This window comes from Lepidochelys kempii, chromosome 1 (genome assembly GCF_965140265.1).
Source record: "Lepidochelys kempii isolate rLepKem1 chromosome 1, rLepKem1.hap2, whole genome shotgun sequence".
Lineage (NCBI taxonomy): Eukaryota > Metazoa > Chordata > Testudines > Cheloniidae > Lepidochelys > Lepidochelys kempii.
This window is the reverse complement of record NC_133256.1, coordinates 278,261,683-278,285,680: the sequence shown is the minus strand read 5'-3', so window position 1 is coordinate 278,285,680 and position 23,998 is coordinate 278,261,683. Positions and strand designations below refer to the sequence as shown.

The window sequence follows — 23,998 nt, the reverse complement described above, 5'->3', positions numbered from 1 at the left end:
TTTCCCTTTCTGTCCTGGATGCTTCTTCCACAGACTTTACGATTCTGACCCCCTTCACTCTCGCAGGCATCCTTTTAGCACCCTTACAAAGACTGTGATTCATTGTCCTCTTCCACACAAGGGGACGCAATCTGCAGTATTGTCACCATGTATGCATACACACAAACACTCTGGCCCTCACCAGAGTACTCTCTACCTCCATTTCTCCTTTCACACAGTTTGCCATTCTCACCCCTGCTGTGAAGATTTTAGAAGATGTTAAGTTGCCCTATTCATTAATTCTCCTAAATCCAAACAATAAGTTTTTATTTTTATCAAACTCTTTTGTTCCTTGTTCTCTGTATGTGAAACTGACCCTTGTGCAGAGGACCAACACAAAGTCAGTGCACCACTTAAGTCCCATACATAAAAGACACTCTGTCAGATTTGATGCTTATTCCCCACACTGTGCCATGATCTCAGCTCTCCACACCTCCAGTGAAAGGTACCCTTCTATACTGTCATCCCTCACAGTCAGGCATGTATACTCTGCATCACTCTCACTTCTCCCCATGCTTTTGCCTTTCAGACATCCCAGACACGCACACTGCCATGCTGTCACCAACCAGGGAGGGGGGCCTGCTATCCTGACCCTCCTGAAGTTGAGGAATTGGGGGGAGGGCCTGCTTTTCTCCCTTTCCTTCCAAACTAAGGAGGGGGAAAATGAATGGGGGAAGAAGGCATGATTTTCTTCTCCCTGCTCAGTTAAAGAGAGAGGAGTAGAACTCTTGCAAAGTGAGGATAGGTAGTATTACTAGGGTAACCTGTGTAGAATGAGCGTTCATGGGGCCTGAGCTTGGTAAGTGCCAAGTGGTGTTGAGTGCCCTAAATTCCTGTTTACTTTAGTATGAATTGAGGGCACTTAACACCTGTTAAGTCTGAACTTTTGGCTTGGGCTTTGTTGTGGGGAGACCAGATGTCATTCCCCAACAGGAATAGGTAGTATGGGCAAACTGAGCCTTCTTCATTTACTGCTGCCAGGAATTTTGTCACCTGGGTTAGAGATTTTTCATATTTGTTAGAATAAAGTTGCAGTCTTGTCAGCCATTTACATGGTGAGTCGTTGCTGTTGCATGAGCATTGCTGGGAGATCCATATGCTTCTAAAGAGAAAATGTACGTGAACGTTGAAGAGCCTTTTTTGAGTGAATGTCATTGGTTGAGAATTGTTGTATTTAATATTTATCCATTAAAAGTTCAGTGTAAATTAAACAATTGCTGCTGAAAAAGGGAAAATTAATTTGTATAATTGTCATTCAACATGTACAGCTTATACCATATATATGCATGGCTATTGGCACTATATATTATGTGAACTCTCTAATGTGACTGTTTTGGTTTCTTGTAGGTTGCTGCTGAGAACAGTGCTGGCATTGGAGTATTTAGTGATCCTTTTCTCTTTCAAACTGCAGAAAGTGGTAATTTCAGTAAAGCTTCAATTAATCCAATTTATTCTTTTCTTTTAAAGAAATAGTGTCAAAAATTACGATACATTTAGGAGCAAATCCTGATCCTTTCATTGTGGCTACAAAGGGCCTCACATACAGTGGAAATGGTTTCATTTTGCCATGCATGGCGGAGGCAGGAGTTAGGGTGCCGTGGTGTGTGTGGTCCCCGTTGATTATGTGCTGTGAATCCCAGCTCTGCAGGGCTCCACACATGTCCCTGTGCAGATGGGTTGGAGGAAATCAAGGCAGGGATAGCTGATCAGATACTAAATAAACCCATCAACTATTGTGCACTGCAGTCTGGGGGCACAAGAGCTACAGTAGAGTCAGGACCTTGCATAGCCCCCTTACACCAAGCCCAGCTTCTAACAAATATACAGCATTTCTTACTGTGTTTGCCTCTTAATGCTGACATCAAAAGCTCAGTTATAATGCATACCTGAAATTAGAATCTGACTGAGAACATCTGACGTTTTACTAATTTTTTCATAACGTAATATTCAAAGTCTGTGATTGCTATTAATTTATATTATGGGGTCCTTATCCTACAAACACTCTGGTAGAAATTCATCTCTGCGCAGAGAACTAGCACAAGGCTCATTTTGAGAGCTTAGGTGCGATTTAAGTGGTGATACGGCTTTTGCTAGTCCTTTGCAAAGGGCACATTTCACTCTCTGTGCATGGAATTCCCAGTAATTTCAGCAGGAGTTTTTGGCATACTGAATGCTGAGCACCTCACCGCCCACTGAAGTCAGTGAAAGGTGCTCAGCACTTCGTGGTTTCAGATTCTTAAGGATGGAACTTTTAAATCTTCTGAGATAATTTATCATTTAGGAACCCCCCCCCCCAATGAGAACTTTCTAAATGGAGCTGTACAAAACTGCTACTTTTCATTTTGCAAATAGTTGCATGCAAACATAATATTGTAATGAGCGTACTTTATTTAAGTTTGACAGAGGGCAAAGATACACTGCTTCTCAGAAATTGTTTGCACAACTCTACTTACATATGATTCATTTAAAATAGAAAGCCTCAGTATAGTTTTAGCTGAAATGATGAAGAAAAGAGAGCTTTTTATCAAGCAACTGCATTTGTTATTTTGGTTCTCTTTTTAAGTATCACAGCTCTGAGAGTTAAAAAAAGATCATCATTACCACCACCAAGTGGATAATAAACTTATTATATTTTTATACCTAACATAGGAAAGTTTATTTTGGATACAAATTGTTTGAGTAGTTAAAGACTTACTGTTGCAAGTTTTTGACTCATGAATACTAATCACAATGGGAGACATTGTCTGGAAAGGAATAGTATGGACAGGTAGAAAGAAAATCCAGAAATAAAGCCCCTATTCAACAAAGCATTTAAGCAGGAGGCTTGGAGGACCTGTCTCTTATTAGTTATGCGAGATTTTCTATAATGTTGAACATGAATATATATATTTAAATCAACTCATTTTTCAACACAATATAGCAATATTTTTAGTTTATGCAATCTGGATCTGAACCTTAGATATGGCATTTCAGATAGTCCTCTGTACTTCTGGATGTTTACATGACTCATTCAAGAACTTGAACCCTTTGAGGTCCTATGTGAATCTAGATAAGGATATGCTACATTCCATTTCCTTGTAGTGTGAACTGATTTGCTGACCCAATGGACACATCAAACTCTTATTGCTATGTAACCCTTCTGCCCGTCAGAGTTGGCAGCAACAAGGGCCGGGTTCAATATCTAGGGGATCCATTCCAATAACACAATGCAAACCGGCTCGAGCCCCCACCCAGTGACCTGGGACAAATATATACCACCCCCGCTGGGCGCCTCCAAGAGGCAATACTTCTCCTCTCGCAAGCACATAGTCTGAGTGTAGCAAAAGCCTTTTAATAACAGAGAGAAACAATGTGGCATTATGTTGGGGAAACACCACCAACAGGATTCATAACACAACCCATGAGCAAAAAAAACCCATCCCAAGCAAACTGGGGCATGCCCTTTTCCCTTTGGTTCTTGAGTCCAGCAACCCCAAATCACCCAAAGTCCCAAAAGTCCAATGCCCCAAAAAGTCTCTGTCCCTGGTCAGGGCAGCCCCAGAGTTCGAAAGTTTATCTGCAGAGCTTTACCTCCCAACCTGGGTGGAAATGGGACGGGGGTAAGAGGCACCTTACATGATCTGAAGCTGACCGCCCCATAGCTCCATAGTGGCGCTCCGCTCTGCCAGCCACCCCACGAACTCCGTCGCTCAGCTGCGCTCCGCTCCGCCAGCCGCCCCACGAACTCCTTCGCTCAGCTGCGCTCCGCCAGCCACCCCACGAACTCCTTCGCTCAGCTCCACGGCCCACAAGCAGCTCCTGCCATCCACAAACTGCTCCGCGTCGAACTGCTTCACCAGCCAGTCCGCAAGGCACTCCAGCCGTCCCACAAACTGCTCCACAATATATCTTCAGGCTCCCCCACTACTTAACACAACACTCAGTGATTTCAGCTCTTAGGTAAATTCAGCTTGTAGTAGGGGAGCCCCAGTGCTGGTGCACTGTCAGCCCAAAGTGAGCTCAGCAGCCTATAACTAGACTTCTAATGAAATCAAAATTAGCTCTGATATTCCACAGTGGAGAGAGGAGGAAGTGCAATTAGCATGTAAGGCCCTCACCGAGGGGCCCATGCCACCAAGTATTAATACTTGTCCCCAGCCTCTCTCTCTTCACACAGTTTTGGAACCCATGACCCTTGCCTAGCAAGTGCTACTTAGTTGATGGTGAATCCCTCCATCATAACAAAAGGCCACGTACAGTTCCAAGCACAGTTCCCATAATCAGGGTAATAACAATTTATTCTTCCTGCCCCAATAACAGAGACACTGGGGATCCCACAGCAGCCAAAGTGACCATTTGGGCAGCTATGGTCTCATTCTAGGCGTGGTGGGTGTGCCTATGCAAATGAGATCGGCCCCTGAAGTTCTTTTCCACAACTTGCCACACCTCACCACCAGGTGTCAGGGTGGAGCTCATCCTGACACTGCTTACAGCTACAAAGAAAATTATTTCTTGCTAAAACACTATACTGTATTGGGAAATGATTAATCAAACAAATACAGTAAATATAGTATAAATTCAAATATTAAGGGAACCGTTTTTAATTTACCAAAATGTTGAGGTTTCCTAATCAGTATTTTTCATTATTATTCTCTGAAGTAGAATGGTTTAATTTACTAGTTTAGATTAATCTATTTTAAAATTTTAAATTAGAAGTAATTTTATAAGGGTAATTCATCAGGAGGGAAGAAAGAAATCACACTTTTAAAAGCTACTTTCTGCCTCAGAGCTCTGATTTTCCATTTGACAGGTTATACTGCACACTTACCCACCCCCCCAAAAAGACATGCATCCCAAATCAGTTCATTCGGTTGCAGCAGCTTGCCAGATCCCAGTTGCAAAACAATTGCTGCATTTGTTTTTTTCAGCAAGACAGTTTTTCAGTTAGAAAATGCCGATTCATCAAATCAAACCTGAAACTTTTGCTGTGAAAGTGGCAGTTTCAATATAACTTTTGTTGGGAAGGTTTTGTGGTTAGGGCACTCACCTAAGATACAAGAGAGCTGGGAGAACCAATTCAAGTCCCTGCTCTGCCTGATCCAGAAAAGGGAGTTGACCTGACTTCTCCTAAATCCTGGGGGAGAGCCATAACTAATAGGTTATTCTGTTGTCAATCTCTCCTGTTGGAGCTGTTCCACTTTGTATAAATAATTATTCATTGGTGTAGGGAGGGAGCCCAGGTGTCCCAGATTTCAGGCGAGTGACCTAACCACTGTGCAATAGAGTCAGTCTCTGTGTGGCCCAAAGAACGTTGAATTATTTTCACAAAGTGGAACAGCTCCAATACGAGAGATTGAGAAAGGGAGACTGACTCTATTGCCTGGTGTAAAGCTTTATAATTTGAAAGCTAGAAATAGAAATAGAGTATGGAAGTATCTCTTTTCAGTACTTTGAAATTCATTGGACTGAAAGAATCTTTTAGGTTATGTCTACAGAGTGAGTGGCAGCAAGTCTCAGAGCCTGGGTTAACAGACTCAGGCTTTTAGTATAGTACTAAAAATAGCTGTATAAACATAGTGGTTTGGGCTGAAGCTCAGACTCAGAAACCTAGGGAAGGGGTGTTTCTCAGAGTCTGAGCTCCAGACCAAGCTGCAACATGTACACAGCTCTTTTTAGCACCATAGCGCAAGCCCCACAAGCCGAACTCTTTTATCTAGATGTACCCCTAGAGGGACAGAGGAAATATATTCAATATTTTGCTAACAGGGACTATCCTTCCTTAATAGCCAGTGACAAAAGTGTTTTTATGAGAGCACTAGTACAAATTTATATTTTTAAAAAGGAAAATAATCAATCACCATACTTAGAGAAGTGCAACTTTTTAAAATTTGAAAATTGCCTCTGAGATACTGTGGTGCTGAATGATTTTAACGCCTGGAAACCAGAAATAGAGAAAGCAGCCATAACAGGTATCAGAAAGAAAGAGGAATAAAGAATGATTAATTGAATTTTGAAAGTTCAGATTAGAAATGTTAATTCTGAAATACATACATTGTATGCATTACTGGTTTTGTTTTGTTTCTTAGCTCCAGGTAAAGTGGTGAATCTCACAGTTGAGGCCTTAAATTATTCAGCTGTAAATCTGATCTGGTTTCTGCCTCAGCAACCAAATGGAAAGATAACCAGTTTCAAGATTAGTGTGAAACATGCAAGAAGTGGAATTGTAGTGAAAGATGTTTCTGTTAAAGTGGAGGACATTCTATCTGGGAGGCTACCAGAATGTAATGTAAGTGCTAAAAACAATTTAATTAGAGATGGACTCAAGGGATGAAATGTGGTTCCACATTTGCATTTTGAATGCCCCCAAAATCTGGGGGCCTGTGGGATATGATTCGGGTCTGTCAAGGTTCCTCCCCCACTCTGAACTCTAGGGTACAGATGTGGGGACCTGCATGAAAAACCTCCTAAGCTTATCTTTACCAGCTTAGGTCAAAACTTCCCCAAGGTACAAAATATTCCACCCGTTGTCCTTGGACTGGCCGCTACCACCACCAAACTAATACTGGTTACTGGGGAAGAGCTGTTTGGACGCGTCCTTCCCCCCAAAATACTTCCCAAAACCTTGCACCCCACTTCCTGGACAAGGTTTGGTAAAAAGCCTCACCAATTTGCCTAGGTGACTACAGACCCAGACCCTTGGATCTTAAGAACAATGAACAATCCTCCCAACACTTGCACCCCCCCTTTCCTGGGAAATGTTGGATAAAAAGCCGCACCAATTTGCATAGGTGACCACAGACCCAAACCCTTGGATCTGAGAACAATGAAAAAGCACTCAGTTTCTTAGAAGAAGACTTTTAATAAAAATAGAAGTAAATAGAAATGAAGAAATCCCCCCTGTAAAATCAGGATGGTAGATATCTTACAGGGTAATTAGATTCAAAAACATAGAGAACCCCTCTAGGCAAAACCTTAAGTTACAAAAAAGATACACAGACAGAAATAGTTATTCTATTCAGCACAGTTCTTTTCTCAGCCATTTAAAGAAATCATAATCTAACATGTACCTAGCTAGATTACTTACTAAAAGTTCTAAGACTCCATTCCTGGTCTATCCCCGACAAAGACAGACTATAGACAGACACACAGACCCTTTGTTTCTCTCCCTCCTCCCAGCTTTTGAAAGTATCTTGTCTCCTCATTGGTCATTTTGGTCAGGTGCCAGCGAGGTTACCTTTAGCTTCTTAACCCTTTACAGGTGAGAGGAGCTTTCCCCTGGCCAGGAGGGATTTCAAAGGGGTTTACCCTTCCCTTTATATTTATGACAGGGTCCATTTCTAATTTTATAATTTGGTTATAGGTCTAGGTCCTACAAACTGATGCACTGGGTACAGACAGATCTTTATGTTTGAGCTAGAGCTGGTCAAAATTTTTCTGACAGAACAGTTTTCCAGTGAAAAATGCAGTTTAGTCAAAATTAAAATGGTCAACAGAAACTTGTTGATTTTGATGAAATCTTTGATATAAATATATTGAAATTGTTTAGATTCTCATTTTGTTTAGATAATGTTTAAAAGTTTAATTTTGACTTTATTATTATTTATTATATATATATGTTGAGATTAAATGAAATAATAAAGTCAAAATTAAACTTTTAAACATTATCTAAACAAAATGAGAATCTAAACAATTTCAATATTTATTTCATTTCAACTTCTATATGTATGTTTCAGTAATATATGATGTTTCAGTATAACATATATAATGATTCATCATTGCTGAAACATACATATAGAAGTTGAAATGAAATGATAAAGTCAAAATGATTTTTTTGACATTATTGAAATGTTTCAAAATTTCTAAATTGAAATTTTTTGGATTTTCCGTTACAAAGAGTTTCAAACTTTTTGTTTTGATTTGGAATGAAAACAACTAAATTTTGGAATTTCCTGTGGATCAGAAATTCCATTTTCCAATAGAACTCTAGTCTGAGTAGAGTCCCTGTGACTTCAAGGACTCCACATGGCCTGAGTTGGAATTGACCTAGGATGCTGGAATAATACCATGGGCTTGTGAGAAGTGCCATTTATAATGACTCTAAGTTGTCAGGACCTTCGTTTCATACTTTATCTGAATGAGGATTTCCAGCATTGCAGAGCCTCCTAAGATCAAAATGAGTTAGTTTGATACCAATTCAGAAGGAAGAGTGCCACCTACTAAATTATTAGCACCATTTATTGCAGCATCTAGGTTTTTCTTGGCATTCTCTTATATAACTGTTGATCAGGTTCAACCTTTTCTAGCCAGATCAGCTCTATTTGTATTTAGAGTATAGTAGAACATTACTAATTTGTGCTAATTACTGGTAGACTCATGGAACAAAATATTTGAATGCTGGAAACCAAATCTGTCAATGTTTCATCAACACCAGAGTTTTGGTTCTACTCAGCCATATTTGATACTCTTAAGTATTTGTTAATTTGTGATATAGAATCAGGCCTGAAGGAGTGGAACGAGCTGCATCCCCTTTGCTGTTAATGATGCCATCAGGAGGAAGATGATAACAACCTGCATTTACGTGGTGACAAGTGAAAGAAAAACTCATTTTCAACTGTTTTGTTTTAAAGATGCAGTGCTTGTAATTTTTGTGTCTACACATTTACCATTGTTGATCTGGCATGACAGTTTTTAAATTCAGTTTATTTTTATCAGCTTTTTCAGATTACTATTTTGGTGTTGTGAGAATCAAATTATTTGATATTTCTCTAGTTACCAGCCTTTTTGAGCTCAATTCTTCTCTTGAATGCATGCCGAAGGCTTTCGTTGATTTTTGGCATTAGGATTTGTAGATAACTTTTATCCTACTTGTAATATTTTAAAAAATCCACATTTTATAGCTATATAAAGAGGTATGATATTGCAAAGACCTATAGTTCAGCAGTGATCGAGGCAAAATGGCGAAGTAATAGGTTTAGCTTTTCATGGTTCATATTTTATCTTTCTAGGAAAACAGTGAATCGTTTTTGTGGAGTACTACCACCCCTTCAACTACTTTTGGCAAATCTACATTTCCTTCACGGGCTATGTTTACACCAAGTACAGTAGCACCTAGTCAAATGATCTCTGTTTGGAATGAACCTATTAGTTTTGTTGTGACTCGTCTTAGACCATACACCACTTATCTTTTTGAAGTCTCTGCAGTTACCACTGAAGCAGGTTATATTGACAGCACAATTGTCAGGACACCAGAAGCAGGTATGTATTGCTTTCTGAGAAAAAACCTCTAACTACAGAGAAATATCAATATGTAAAATTCTGAGATTTGTTTTAAAATATAAAACAAAAGGGATTTCAGGGTATATTACAGGATGCTTTAGACTGTGATTCTGTCCTGTTAGATCTCAGACTGTTTCAATATATACATTCTTTGTTTTATAATTCCTGGTATGCAGCCAGTCAATCAGCTTCCCGCAGCCAGTCAATCATATTTCCCTACAGCTATGGAGAAACAGTGTGGAAGAGAGAGAAACACCTTTCCCAGTGTTCCCCTGTCAGGACCCACAGCTTGAAAGGCAGTCTGAGAGCCAGCCATTGAACTCCAGGACTCTCAGTACATTGCAAGTGATCTGTCAGCGGGGGGCCAGGGCTGGAAACCAAGATTGCCTAAACACCGTTTATCTAGCACTGTTTGGTAATTCTGGGCTCTTCTTTCCTATGTCAGAATTCAAACTAATTTGCAGATGAAAAGAGGTCTGACTCTTCCCGAATATTGTGTATTTGAATGGTTTTGTTACAGATAAAAAACCCTAAATCTATAGTTCTGGCTGGGATAGATAAAGTTCTGTGTAATTCCCAGTCTGATTCAAGGCTTTCATCCAACTTTTTCTCTGAGGTTTTCAAACTGTTCATTTGCTAGACAGGTGTATTGGCGGTAAGAAAATCCTTGGGAATGGAGCAAAGCTCAAGTAAAAGGGCTTTGCTCTGCAAAAGAATATCAGGGGTGGAAGGATAGAATCTTCACTCCCAGCTGATCCAGGATGTCTGTGCAACTTGATTGAAGCTGTTACTGTAAGGTCTGGAGGAGGAACTAATAGATGGCATTCCGCTCCCCTAAACAGAGTTTGGCCTAGTGGATCTCTGATGTGCACAGGTCCACTGACCACACCTGGGGCCAGCCCAAATTACTTAATCCTCATTGAGCTTCAGAGGCCCAGTGTGGCACACAAATTGAGGTTTCTTAGGACACAGGGTCTCTGTTGGATTTACTCTCCTATGCATCCAAAAATGCTGTTGTGGGACTTTACATGCATGTGTAAGGAATGCCAGGATTTTGTTTCCAGGCTGAAGTGAATGCCAATTGTTGGTTTTCCCTGGGGACATTATAAATAAATTAACTTTTTTCCTCAAGATTTTTCTTCTCTGATGTTTGATTTAGCTTTAATAGAAATTTTTACAAACATTTTAAATTTTTCTAAATACTAGAAAGCTAAATCTTGTATTGAACTATGCAGATTATAGAGCAAATCCAATATTATAGCTTCAATCTGGGTATTAAAAAACAATGTTTATACATGCACATGCCTGGATATACAGTTGGGTTTTTTTTATATAAGGGATTTTGGTTTAGGAATGCTGCTTTCATTGATTGCAAAGAGCCCTGCCCTCTCATCCAGACATTGAAACCTTCCCCCATCCCACAACTTGGTTACCCTCCAAGTTGCCAGAACTTTTTCACATTCCCCAGCGTCAAGCAATCTAACGGCACCTCCCCCAAACTACTGAAATCCCCACCTCCTACTCCAGTGTCTTGACCCTCCCACCTTAGCATGTGATACCACTCAAACTACCTGTCCACTGCCAAATTCTCCTGCTGTCTTTTAGGATCAAGTAGCTGAGTAGCTGGGGTAGGCTCTGGGGAGAAGTGTGGTTTGAGGGTGAGGAACCTGCAGCCTAAGTAGCTTCCTCTGCCATGCAGCATGCTGGAGTGCTGTGAATCCTCTGGCTCTGAACTCCCCTTCCTCTGGAATCCCTGCATGTGCCTTCAAATCCTGCTCCCCCTTACCACAACATGCACCGTGAAACTACATTAATTTGTTGTCACAGGATCTCCTGTGGCCACAGAGGCAAAGGTGACCACATGACTCTTAATGACAAGTACCCTGCCTTGGACCCATTCCCAGCTGCTGAAACCGTTCAAGTCCCCTCCTAGTTGAGTCATCCCAGCTCTGCTGAACCCCTTCCCCATCCTTCCCAGTGACAGGGCTCTTCTTGCTTAAAATGCTATTTGAGATTCCATGTACCTTTTTTTTTTTTTTGCTACTCATTTATGGGTTTAAAATTTTTGGACATGACTGCATTATAATTAAAATTATTACCATATGTCTTGTGCAAAATCCAGCACTTGCATATTTCGTCACTGGGGATAGGATCAAGTGGAATCAAATAATTAATATTACTTCTATGAGTTATGTGACAGGATTTGGCCCTGGAAAAGAATTGTAGCTTCTCTTGATTCCTTGTAAGCCCTGACATTTAAGAATAATGTGTGAGTGTAGCTGATACCATTAGAGTTGGCAGGATTACTTTATCATTCTTGGTTATCTTCACTGAGTAGCACCTAAGAAATTCCTCAGGATTGACAGGAGCTCTCTTTTCTTTCATTGGCAGCTGTTGTTATTTTCACAACTAGCTCGATAGGAGAGAGTTGTTTTTTTGTTTCTATGATTGACGTCACTTTGAATAATACCATTTTTACCTAAGAGTTGTTCCAAAAAATGGAGGTGTTTGCTGAGCTGTGCGCAAACAGCAAAATGGCTGGGACATTGTTATGGCAGTACATATTTAAAGTAATTTTAGATGTTTTCGTTTTCATTTTCATATTTTCACTTTTTTTTAAAAAAAATCTACATATTACCTTCCTCACTTGAGAAAATTTACATGTGTTATTTTTCAGAGGACTGAGCTAAAACTATTGTCTATTATAACTGAATTTTGTAAGAAAGCTAAGTGGAAAATACACAAACAGTCAAAGCTGTAGTTTTTATTTGTTTTAAAGCTTGATTTGGGTAAATTCAGCTTTAGTTTCTCTTGATGCTTTTATAAAAACCAAAGGCTACATTTTCATGGAAAATTCAGGTTATTCTACTCGGGATCAAGGCCAAGATTGGTGTCTCCGACTGGGTGTCTCCAGTTAGACTCTTCAATCTAAATAAAGGCACCTAAATCAGTGACCTGATTTTCAAAAGTGTTATGCACCCAGCAGCTGCTATTGAACTCAGCATTTTTGGAAATCAGGGTTCTGATTTACGTGCCTAAATATGGATTTAAAAGCTTAATTTTAGGCACCCTTTTTACAAAAACATCTTGGCCTGGTCGGATTCAAACTGATTAGCATCCAAGTAAAATGAATTTGACTGACTCAGTCCATGCCTCCTGGGTATATTCACAAATCTGCCAGAGTGCAGCAAGCTCTGCTTTAGAAAGGCGAAGGGCCTGATCCTGCAATCCCTTGAGCAATGTTAGTAACTTTACTTAGAAGAGTAGTCCCATTAAAAGCAATAGGACTGCTCAGATGAATAAAGTTCTTCATGCGCTGGTGTTTGCAGAGTTGGAGCTTTGGGCAGTATTGAAGGTTATCAAATTAGTTTTAGGAGACCTAGAGTATGAGAGAGAGACTGCATACCTGTTGATCAAATTATCCATCTAAGTTTTATACTGCTCCCCATCACCGTAGAATCTGAGTGCCTTTCAATGTAAAATCAATAGCAATTGTGAAATTCCTGTTAGACTTGACGGAGTTTTTGGTACTTATCCCTTTTCAGGTTCAGTTGCACGTTCGCAGCTCTCTTGCAAGATAAGTTACCAACTACCACCCCCGCCCACTCCTTTTAATTAAAAGGAAGTACATTAAAATCAGAAAGAAAGAAAATTTCATATTAATATAAATCCTACTTTTCCAATTTACATGATGTTTTTAATGTCTTTTTCTGATCTTATTTTATATGTAATATGAATAATATGAATTAAAGGATGCTTTTGGGAAACCCTAATATGAATTATATGTGTATACATTTTTTTCCAATGTTGTTTTAGTTCCAGAAGATCCACCCCAGAATTTTGCCAAAGGCAACATTACTGGAAAGTCCTTCTCAGTGTCTTGGGAACCACCAACCATAGTAACAGGAAAGTTTAGTTACAGAGTTGAATTATATGGACCATCTGGTAAGTCTGAATCAAACTTAGGTTTCCTCTATCATTGTTAGGATAATTTTCTTTCAGTAACTACATCACTAGCATTCTAAAAATGGATAGTTGAAAACAAATCTTTCCTTTTATGAAATTAGGCTTGGTGGTAATTCTCTGATAACTTCTCAGTGAAAAGGATGTTTGTCATGGGGTTCACTCATTGCTAGGGTGCCTCCTCATGGCTGTGTCTGGCGAATCAGCTCTCATTCAGTCTGACACCCCTTTCCTCGCACCGTGGCCCCTCCTTGGTTGCCAGGACTCACAATGCTCCCTCTTCATGACTCAGCCTCCAGCCAGGTCTTTGGACAGTCCTCCTCTTCCAAGGTACCAAAGTCCCGCTGGATCAGTTATCCTCATGCTGCTCCAGACAGTCTTCCAGTCCAGGGCCAGGCACTGTGCCACTTTCCCAGCAACTGGTGGGGGAACCTAGGCCCACCCACTACTCTGGGCTCCAATCCAAGGGCTCTAAGTCTTGCAACTATGAGCTGTTTGCTTCCAGACCCAGGTGCTATTTCCCCAAGCTCCTGCCTGCTCTATCCTCTGCCTGTTCCCTGGGTTTATCAGCCTAATCTCCCTCCTCTCATGGAGTAGCTATAGGCTACTTCCCTCTTTGACTTCTTGCCAGGCTCTGTAGCCTCAAACACCCTCTTACTTATCCCAAGAAGTGACTGCAGCCTACTTCCTCTGCAGCTCCCGGTTTTCTCAGCTTTCTGGCTTTACACAAGCTCAGCCTGCCTCTTCCCAGCTCTGCTTCATCAACAGTTAGCCCTTCTGTCCCTGGCTCTCCCCCACTGGTGCAGCCCATCGGGATAATTGTCCTAACAACCTACTCTGCCTTGTGTGGGAAGGACACTCCATCATAATACTCATTATCAGTATATATATTTAGAACAATGGATACTAGGTACACCTGAAAACAGGAAGAGACAAAATCTTATCTATTTCACTCTTTTAGAGAGGCAGTATATTACAGTGTCAATTAAATCAGGACGTGGAGGAGAACAAAACACAGACAAAGGAATGGATTTTAATGGATAAGGCTAAAACTATTAACTTGAATGGGTTGTGAGATGAAGTGATTGGGGCCCTCACCCTCACTGAAAAATACCAGTCATTTATTTGGGTTCAGGGTAGTGCTAAATGACCTCCATACTCCATAACCAATATTTAGGGTTTGTTTCCTTCTGACTAATCTCTAGTATTTAGCCCTCCTCTGATCCCTCTTGTCCTCCAACTCAGGAGGGGGAATGAGGGTGCACATGAAGTCTGCAAAGAAATAAGGTCTGCCTTTCTTCCTCAAGAATAATAGGGTCCAGAAGCCACCTTCTAGGTCTCTTACTCACATGTATTTCTAGGACCTGGTTCCCTGGAGCCTCTTACTCACATTGGCTACCTGTCTCAAGCGGCAACAAAACTACAAACTCCACTTATTAAACTTGCATGTTTAAATCCTGTCTTTACTCCATATTAACCTAAAACTCTGCCTCCAGGATACTGGCGATGGAGAAAAAAAAGCACCAGGTACCTTGTCAATTCTAGCCCCAGGGAAAAATTTCTTCCTATCTCCAGAACTGCCACTTGATCAAACCCACACAACATCGTCAGAACATGCTTCAAATTAGACCTCAGTTATAGGGCAGAGAGGGTGAGGCAGCAACCACAGCAGAGTAGCTGTTTGTGGCTGAGTGCCGCTGCTCCAATCCTCTGCTTTACACAGACTGTTCAGAAGCCTTACTTTCTGTAGATACAACCGGGCAGTTTATTCATAGTATTTCACTCCACCACCTTTTAGGTACTGGTGCACTCATACCATTTACATTATCTAGCTTTACTACCCTTTCTCCAAAGCACAGGGGGGGGAGAGGTTTCTCCTCCCAGAGAACTCCCTTTTGTCAGAGTCTACTAGCCTGCTTCCATCCTCTTTCTTTCTTTCTGTGCTCTTTTATTCAGTCTCCTTGTTAATGTGCTAATTAGCTCGTTTAGTTACCCAGCCCCAAACTGATTTGGTAATCAGAAACTTCTCTCCTTAATCAGGCCCTCCCCAGGGACCTAACTGGTTAAACAATGACCAGAGTGCTACTGGTTCAGGTGCTGATTCCCAGTACTCAGTCACAGAGCTGCCTGCTCATGATGGGATGGGGGCAAGGAGGTAGTTATAGGCACCTATATAAGAAAAAGCCCCAAATATTGGGACTGTCCCTATAAAATTGGGACATGTGGTCACCATAGCTACAATATCCCTCCTGAGCAGCTCTAGGGGTAGCACACTAACGTGCCTTACACTGCGCAGATCGTAAAGTGAAGATCTAGCCCTCTGTCTAAAAAGATATATTGTACTAGTCAACATCTTAATGTCAGACATGATGGTTTTCATGCTGAATGCTTTCCAATAACATTTGATGAAGTTGCTTGATTGCAAAACGCCTACTACTACAAGAGTATTGGAAACCAATTCTCATTGTCCAGATAACTAAGACCCATTTTCCTCACATGTAATATATTCTTAATCAGGGCATCAATAGTATTTCACAAGTTGGAATGAAAGGAATTATGGTGATATGAGCATGACATTCAAAGTATTTTGTATTGGGTTATCCTTTTCCATCTACTGCTGTCATGTGTCCTCAGTATCATTCTGGACTTTGATAGTAAAGGCAATTAGAATTAACAGAGATGGGTAGATAGTGATAATCCTAAAGTTTGGTGATTTAACGAACCATTTTAAATATGGTCTAGTATCCATAGTTGTAGTGAGTGGGGAAATCAACTAAGACACCTGAATACATATTGAACAAACATACATTATTTAAGAAATTATATTATTTTATCTTTATTTTAGAAGGAAACTCTTCAGTAACACCAGGGAATTGGATTATTGCCTTTTAAAATGAGGCATTCTGTGTCATCATTATATTAGAATTGGAGAAGGTTCAGAAAAGGGCAACAAAAATTATTAGGGGTATGGAACGGCTGCCATATAAGGAGAGATTAATAAGACTGGGACTTTTCAGCTTGGAAAAAGGATGACTAAGGGGATAAGCTAGAGGTCTATAAAATCATTACTGATGTGGAGAAAGTAAATAAGGAAATTTTATTTACTCTTTCTCATAACACAAGAACTAGGGGTCGCCAAACGAAATTGATAGGCAGCAGGTTTAAAACAAACAAAAGGAAGTATTTTTTCACACAATGCACAGTCAAACTGTGGAACTCCTTGCCAGAGGATGTTGTGAAGGCCAAGACTTATAACAGGATTAAAAAAAGAACTAGATAAATTGATGGAGGATAGGTCGATCAGTGGCTATTAGCCAGGATGGGCAGGGATGATGTCCCTAGTCTGTTTGCCAGAAGCTGGGAATGGGTGACAGGATGAATCACTTGATGATTACCTGTTGTATTCATTCCCTCTGGGGCAGCTAGCATTGGCCACAGTCGGAAGATAGGATACTGGGCTAGGTGGAACTTTGGTCTGACCCAGTATGGTGGTGGTTCTGTTCTTATGTTCTTACTCTCAACTGGTCCTCACTATGGGATTGTCATCTCTGTAGAAAGACTAGAGCAGTTCAAGCAGTGTGAGAAGGAAGAGGGATCTAAATGATAGTTCCTTCAGTGTCTGCTGAGAATTTCTGCCTCTGGCAACAGGGCACAAATGAAAAGACTGGCTGCTTCCAAGATCTCTCAAATCTATAGCGTCCAATCTCAGCCACACAAATTGTCTTCTGGAAAGGAAACTTGCATTTTGTCACTTCCCAGTAAAGCAGCACTGAAGCACTTTGTCTTATTTTTCTTTAGTACTTGAACCACAATTTCTCACTAGAGAATGGAGAGCTCTCAGCATCTGTTATAAGAGAATCAGACAGCTCCAAAAGTTCCCCTTAGAAATGGTTTTCCCACTTGAACTTTTTGATATTTATCATTGTTATTTGTGTAAGAGAAGCTGGGATCCATAGAACCAGTTCCAAGTCTAGAGCCATTCTTAGCGTAATATTCCAAATTCTTAACAGCTCAGAAGAAAAGAGAGGTATGTGTGAGCTGTACTTGACTTGAAGAAAGGGTTCTCCAGTCTGTGATACCTATATAATCAGTTTTCTTTAACGTTTATTACCCTTATAGAATCAGCTGATAGAATCAGCTAGAAAGATTTGAATATATTCTTCCTTCACTGTTCTTTTATTGCTCCACAATGAGGATATCTGGAGAGATGATGAGGCAGAATAGAACATTTCTTAACTATAAATATCCTTCCTGTGATTATTTTCTCCACCACTCCACACGTATCTATAATGTGAACCTGGCTTTATATTTCTGATGATTTTTTAACTTAGTCATGGATGGTTGTAGGGGTTCATGGCCCTCCCTCCCAACAGTCTTGGAGGGAGGCCACACCCCCTCGCTACAGTGTGCCTATAAATGCAAAGCTAAACAGGGAATTAGCAGTCTCAGGGCTCTAGCCCCCTGGGCAGAGCAATAAGTGGTCAAAGGGGCTCTGGCCCTCGGGGCAGGTCAGAGCCAGCAAACACAGGCTGTTTGGCCTAAGGTGGGCAGGCTGCCAACCCAGAGGTGGGGTCGGCAGTAGGGAGTAGGGGGACGTGGGCCCACCCTACTTCACTAGGTTCCAGCCCAGGGCCCTGACAGTGGGGGAGGACTCCACCACTGGGTCAGTGGGGATCCCACTGAAACACGCTGACCTGGACTCTAGCAACACAACCGGACTAATGTCTGGTGTCCCTGGGCTACTTACTACTACCCCTCCTGGGTATACCTCCATGTCCTGGGATTTCTCCATCTCGGGGTACACGACCAGCGGCAGTCCCAGTAGCTCTTCCAGTACTGGTCAGTCTTTAGTCCCGAACACCTCCTTTGAGTCCTCGGTGCTGTAGAGCTCTATTGTGGGGGAAGAAACGTCTGCTTCCTTCTCCAGCTCTCGGACAACTGAGCTCCATGGCCTGTCCTTTAAACTTCCAGTCCCACCCCTCTGCTTCCAGCAGGGGACATAGCTTGCCTGGCTCTGCCCACCAGAAGGTGGTTTTTGGCTTCTTCCCATCAGTCTGGGAGGGAGACCACAACCCCTCGCTACAGTGGTGTATATAGTTATATTAGGAGATAATTAATTTGACATACTTATAATTTTAAGACTAATTTTTAGAGCCCGCCCCCCAGTGAAGATTGTTGGAGAGATTAATTGTAGAAGAGAAATTAAAAGGAAAGAAATTTTCCATTCAGACTGGTTGAGAGGGTCTGCGTGTATTGCAATGATATTTTAGTATTTTACCAGGGGCATGCAATATTACTTGTAATAAGTCATAGTTATTATAAACTGATGGTAATTTCATTATGCTTAATAACTTCATTATTGGTTTTGTCTTTTGTCTTTCATTGTCACGGAAAATAACTGTATTCAAAATGAAGAAATGTTCAATACTGTTTGTATTAAACTGAAACTGTTTTCCCGTTTCACTCTAGGTTATATTCTAGATAACAGCACAAAAGATCTCAAGTTCACATTTAATAATCTAACACCATTTACAACCTATGATGTGTCTGTTAGTGCTGAGACAAGTGCCGGGATGGGGCCTAAATCTAATTTAACAGTTTTTACTCCTCCAGAAGGTAGGTAGGGTTATAGAAATAAAATTGAAAAACCTAATTGTCCTGCTACATATGATGGCTGTTTTAATTCTACCTTCAAAGCCATTTGTGTAAATTGTGTATAAAAAATAGATGTGTTTCTAGTTCACTCCCTCTTCCGGATAGTGTATTATAAGCAAGAAATCACAAATCAAAGAAAGGGAATACCCAGGAAAGTTTTGTATGTTTAGCAAACACAGAAAATATTAAAAACACACTATGACCACATTTATTTGAGTTCAGAAGCCTTCAAAGATTATGGAACTAATGTTTTTGAATGGAAAAAAAAAAGGCATTACTTCTGGGCTGGGTAATTCGGTTAAAGGAACGACTCCATTATTTGGCCAGTAGATGGCAGCAAATAGTAGGGTAAGAGCATATTTCTGTAATTACATCAAATGTTATCACTCCACATGTACAGTTAATTATCTTTATAGTGATATTTTTCATATAGAGCTCTTTTAAAAAATACTGTTATGTGAATAGCTTGCGCTAAGCTGAAAAAGAAGAATGTGATCTATGTGCATCATAATTGCACTACTTTCAACAAAATTCATAGTTTCTTTGTAAGGAGGTGATTGATACCCTTTAGTTAAAACATAAAAGCATATGTGTTCTAAAGGAAACCCCAAGAACACCTTTATATTTATTATAGTGAAATATCTCAGTATATAAAAGGCCTGAAAATAGAACAGATGAAATGCTACTCATGATAAGAACAGGAGACATCGAGGCAAACTCAGCAGGTGTGAAAAGGCACATGTGCATTCTTCCCCCATCACCACCCTTTTCCACCCTCCATCTTTCCCTTTCCCTGTGTCCCCTCCTGACCGTTTTTCTCTGTTTAGCCCTGTTCCATTTTTGTTCCTAGTTAAAACAAAACTAACAGACTTGTGAATTACTTCCCTTAAATACTGCCTGTGGTGGCAATACCAGTTTTCATCTGACACTTTCAGATCTGCCTCTTGTGATTAGTGTTCCTCTTCCAAATCCAGTTCTAGCTTCCTTTCTCAATTATAAAATGATATGGATTGGATGAGTCCTTTAGTGAGTTAGTATGCATCCGATGAAGTGAGCTGTAGCTCACGAAAGCTTATGCTCAAATAAATTGGTTAGCCTCTAAGGTGCCACAAGTCCTCCTTTTCTTTTAGTTAGTCTAGAGTTACCCAAACTGTGGCCTGAGAATTACTAGTGAGCCACAAAGCTCTTGCTTGTGTTCTGCAGAGTTTTGTATAGTTACATGTTGCTGATTCTCCTTCTCATTACCAGTGGAGAGAATCAGAACAGGTTGGATGCGGGGGGGGGGGGGGGGGGATGAAAGAAAAAAGGTAGATAGTTGAATTAAGATCTTTTTTTATTCAAAAAGGACAAAAATCTTTATCACACTAAACACAGCTAAAAATCATGAATAATTTCAAGTAAGAAATTGCTGTAGATGCCACAGTAATGTTATGTGACTATGAATGGGAGGAGAGAGCGCTCATATCACAATTTCTCTATTCAGATGTGGTTCACACTTATTACATGTTCTCTGTCCTCTGGTCTAGTCACTGGTCCTATTGTCCAGTTGTTCCCGATTCTGTGTCATTACTTCCATGAGACTCAGTTCCTTCAACCTTTTATTGAAGTTTGAGACATTTGCTGGAAAGTAGTACTCACAGGCCCCAGCCATGATCAGATCTCCATTGTGCTAGGTGCTGTACAAACACATAGTAATTGATAATCCCTGTCCCAAAGAGCTTTCAGTTTTAGATTCCAATCCACCTGCTTCATGCTTAGCTTTATACACTGTAAGGAATCCCATTGATTTCACTGTGACTGCTAGGTTCAGGACCTAATACACAAGAGAGACAAAGGGTAGGAGGGGAAGCAGAACGAAGAAGTGAAGTGACTTGCCCAAGTTCATATGGCAGGTCAGTAGCAGACTCTGGAATAGAATTCAGATTTCCTGACTTCCAGACCAGTGTTTTCCTCCTGGACTGCACTCCTACTCTGACCCATATTATTTTATTTTATTTGTTAGATTTATTTTACTTAGTTGCTTCTGGGAAAACTAGGAGGTGATGATAGTATTCCAGTATTCAAATTTTGGTTTAAAAGCAATGGGTTATTCAAACTTCTTTTCAGCAAGAAGAAGTGAGAAGTGAGTGTAATACCCCTCCAATTTGAACACTGGTTTATTTTGGTATTCATATTCATGCTTGGCAACACACATATTCTGAAGTGTGTCATAATAAGACAGATTGATAGATTTTGGTCCCAAACCTACAAACCATCACTCATGTGAGTAGTCCCATTTGTAGTTAAAGGACTACTCATGTGAATCAGGATTAGCAGGCCTTTTATCTATGTTACTTTAGGATGAATGATTTTGTGTCTCAAGTTCTATGAGAACCATTCTGTGGAATGTTAAGACACTGATGTGTGATGTTCATTATTTTGCATGTAAAGAGTCAAAAAGTTCTAGAGTTTAAGGCCAGAAGGGACCACCAGATCATCTCGTCTCATCTCCTGTATATCACAGGCCACCCACACCACTCAGCATCCACACACTAAACTCAACAACCGAAATTAGGCTGAAGTATTACAGCCCACAGGAGACTAGACTGTTATGTGTCACAGGCAGAGAATACGAGGGACTCAGGTACACCAGTGCCCAAGGCACCTGCAATGGCAGGGAAAGGATTATATGATATATACGTACAATGTAAGATCATTATTAATACTAAAAGGTGAAATGGAAATAAAACTCATAAAAATGTGATACACGAAATGGGACCATCATCAATTATAATTTTCCAAATACTTTTTCATTTCATGCGTATATATATATATATATATGTTTGATTTATTTATGCCTAAGTTTGTATAAGTTTGTTCAAATCTGTGTAGATCGGCATAGACCCATTGACTTCTAGTGCAAATGACTTCAATTGGAATTGAGCTATACTGATTTACATGAGATGAGGATCTTGCCTTCTTCTCACAGTCTTATTATAATACTGCATATCATATATCTATCTGCATGTTTTTAAATCATGATTTAACCAGTGGGATAAAAGTTTCTTGAAGTAACTTGTTGATTGCACTGGAACAACTCACTTCATAAACAGTTAAAATCTGAATAGATGTTTAGATTGCCTTTGCTCAATGTGCTGAAAAAGTTTACAGTAACATTTAGAAATCGATTGGCAGTGTTTAATTAAATTCAGTATTGGAGATAACATTTAATGTAAGGGTTTTTTGTTTGTTTTAGTTCCAAGTGCTGTATCCGATTTACAACTAGCAGAACTAGAAGCCACTCTCATAAGAATTTCTTGGAGGAAACCACAACAACCAAATGGAATCATTACCCAATATAGGGTTAAAGTGTTAGCTCGGGACATAGGATTGACTGTGGAAAACACAATCCTCACAGGGAAAGTTAAGGTATTTTGTTTTTTATTTGGCTGTTCTGTTTTGGTTACCTTGCTAATATGGTAGTTGGTGTGGTTTTATTTTAAATTACAAAATTAGTTACTATTGATTAATTTTCAGTCCTTTCACGCTGTCCCTTATTTCCTGCTCTATTTTTAATTGAGAGTTAAAGTTTCTAGTTTCACCTTACTGCACTGTCACTGAGAGTATATCCACACTGCAATAAAAGGCCCATGGCATGGCACTCGCTGGTTCGGATCAGTTGACTCGGGCTCAGAGGGCTTGGGCTCTGGGTCTAAAAATTGCAGTTTGGGCTTGGGCTAGAGCCCAGGCTCTGAGACCATGTGAGGGGGAGCTCAAGCTCCAGCCCAAGCCTGAATGTCTACACTGCAATTTTTAGCCCCATAACCCAAGCCCTGCCAGCCCAAGTCAATTGATCTAGGCTCTGAGACCTGATACCTTGGGTTTTTACTGCAGTGTACATGTACGCTTGAAAGCTTCCATGCATATGTCAGTAAAATGGTTTTGACTTTATAGTTAAGCAAATGTAGCAAAGCACAGGAGACAGAGATTGCCTTTTTGCCAATAAAGATTTAAAGATACTTTTGCCACAATGTATCTGGTACCAGTAAATATTATGTGGATTTTTCCATGTTAATTTGGAAAAGTATCTGTCTCCCTATTAGCCATTTTCTTAACTTCTGCTGGTCTAGATTCTTCCATCTGTACTCAAGTTGAATCCTGCCCTACTCTGAAATGAATGGACCATTCACCTGAACATGAGTGGCAGAATCTGATTCTCTGTGTTTACTGATATTGGTCTAATCAAAGGCTTTTTTTTATTTGTTACAGAAAAGGGTACTTTTCAATAATATTTCCTTTTAATAGTGATGCTTAAATCTTTTTTTTTAATGTTTAGGAATACTGATTTTCAAGAAAAAGGATTTTTTCAAAATAAACGTGTAACTCAAATAATTAGTTGTCATTATTATTATTATTATTCATTTATTTATGTATTTACGATAGTGTCCTCTTCTCCACCTGAGAATGGGATGCCATTGTGCTAGGCAGTATAGAAACATGTAATAAGAGAGAGATCTTGCTCTGGGAGCTTAGAGACAAAGAAAGGTTTATTAGTCCCATTTTATAGATTGGAAACTCAGGTTCAGAAAAAATAAGTAGATCTGGTCAAAATTTCCTGATTTTTTTTAATGAAACTTTGATTTGAAATTTTGATCTGAAATTTAAATTTGAAAAAATATTCAGCTAGATTTTTATTTAAAAAATTTGGGTAGGGTATTCAATAATCGGCTACCGAGCTGGTCAGAATTTGTTTTTATTTTTGAAAAAAATCCACATAATTTTCAATAAATTTTAACAAAAAGTCACAATTTTTGTACTGGCCTTTCATCAAGTTCTGTTATTAAGTGACTTGCACAAAGTCACATGGGAAGTCTGCAACAGAACCTAGAATTGAATCTAGATCTCCTGGATATTACTTCGTACCTGATCCTGTGCCATTGACCCGATTAACTTTCCCTCCTCCCCATTTCTTATCCTCCTTCAATCCAGTCAGTCTGTTCCTCCCTTTCCTCCACGCTCAGCAGGCAGAGCACTGAGAATGCAGGATAGACGGTCTCCCTCTCTCAATTTTAGTGCCACAGTGACCCCCTAGAGCCCTGGGCTGGAG

At 40.1% G+C, this 23,998-nt stretch overlaps 1 protein-coding gene across 20 annotated transcripts in view; it reads left to right on the top strand.

The window, feature by feature from the left end:
• Nucleotides 1-23,998, top strand: part of PTPRQ (protein tyrosine phosphatase receptor type Q) — a 212,930-nt gene that overhangs the window by 60,195 nt on the left and 128,737 nt on the right. For all 20 annotated transcript variants that reach the window (XR_012156732.1, XM_073327659.1, XM_073327658.1 and 17 more), the window contains 6 exons: nt 1,387-1,456; nt 6,105-6,304; nt 9,024-9,273; nt 13,111-13,239; nt 18,727-18,873; nt 22,148-22,320. Coding sequence is in view for 19 of the 20 variants with exons in the window: in XM_073327659.1 (XP_073183760.1) it covers nt 1,387-1,456; nt 6,105-6,304; nt 9,024-9,273; nt 13,111-13,239; nt 18,727-18,873; nt 22,148-22,320 (969 nt within the window). In the remaining variant the exon portion in view is untranslated. The remainder of the gene's footprint in view (nt 1-1,386; nt 1,457-6,104; nt 6,305-9,023; nt 9,274-13,110; nt 13,240-18,726; nt 18,874-22,147; nt 22,321-23,998) is intronic.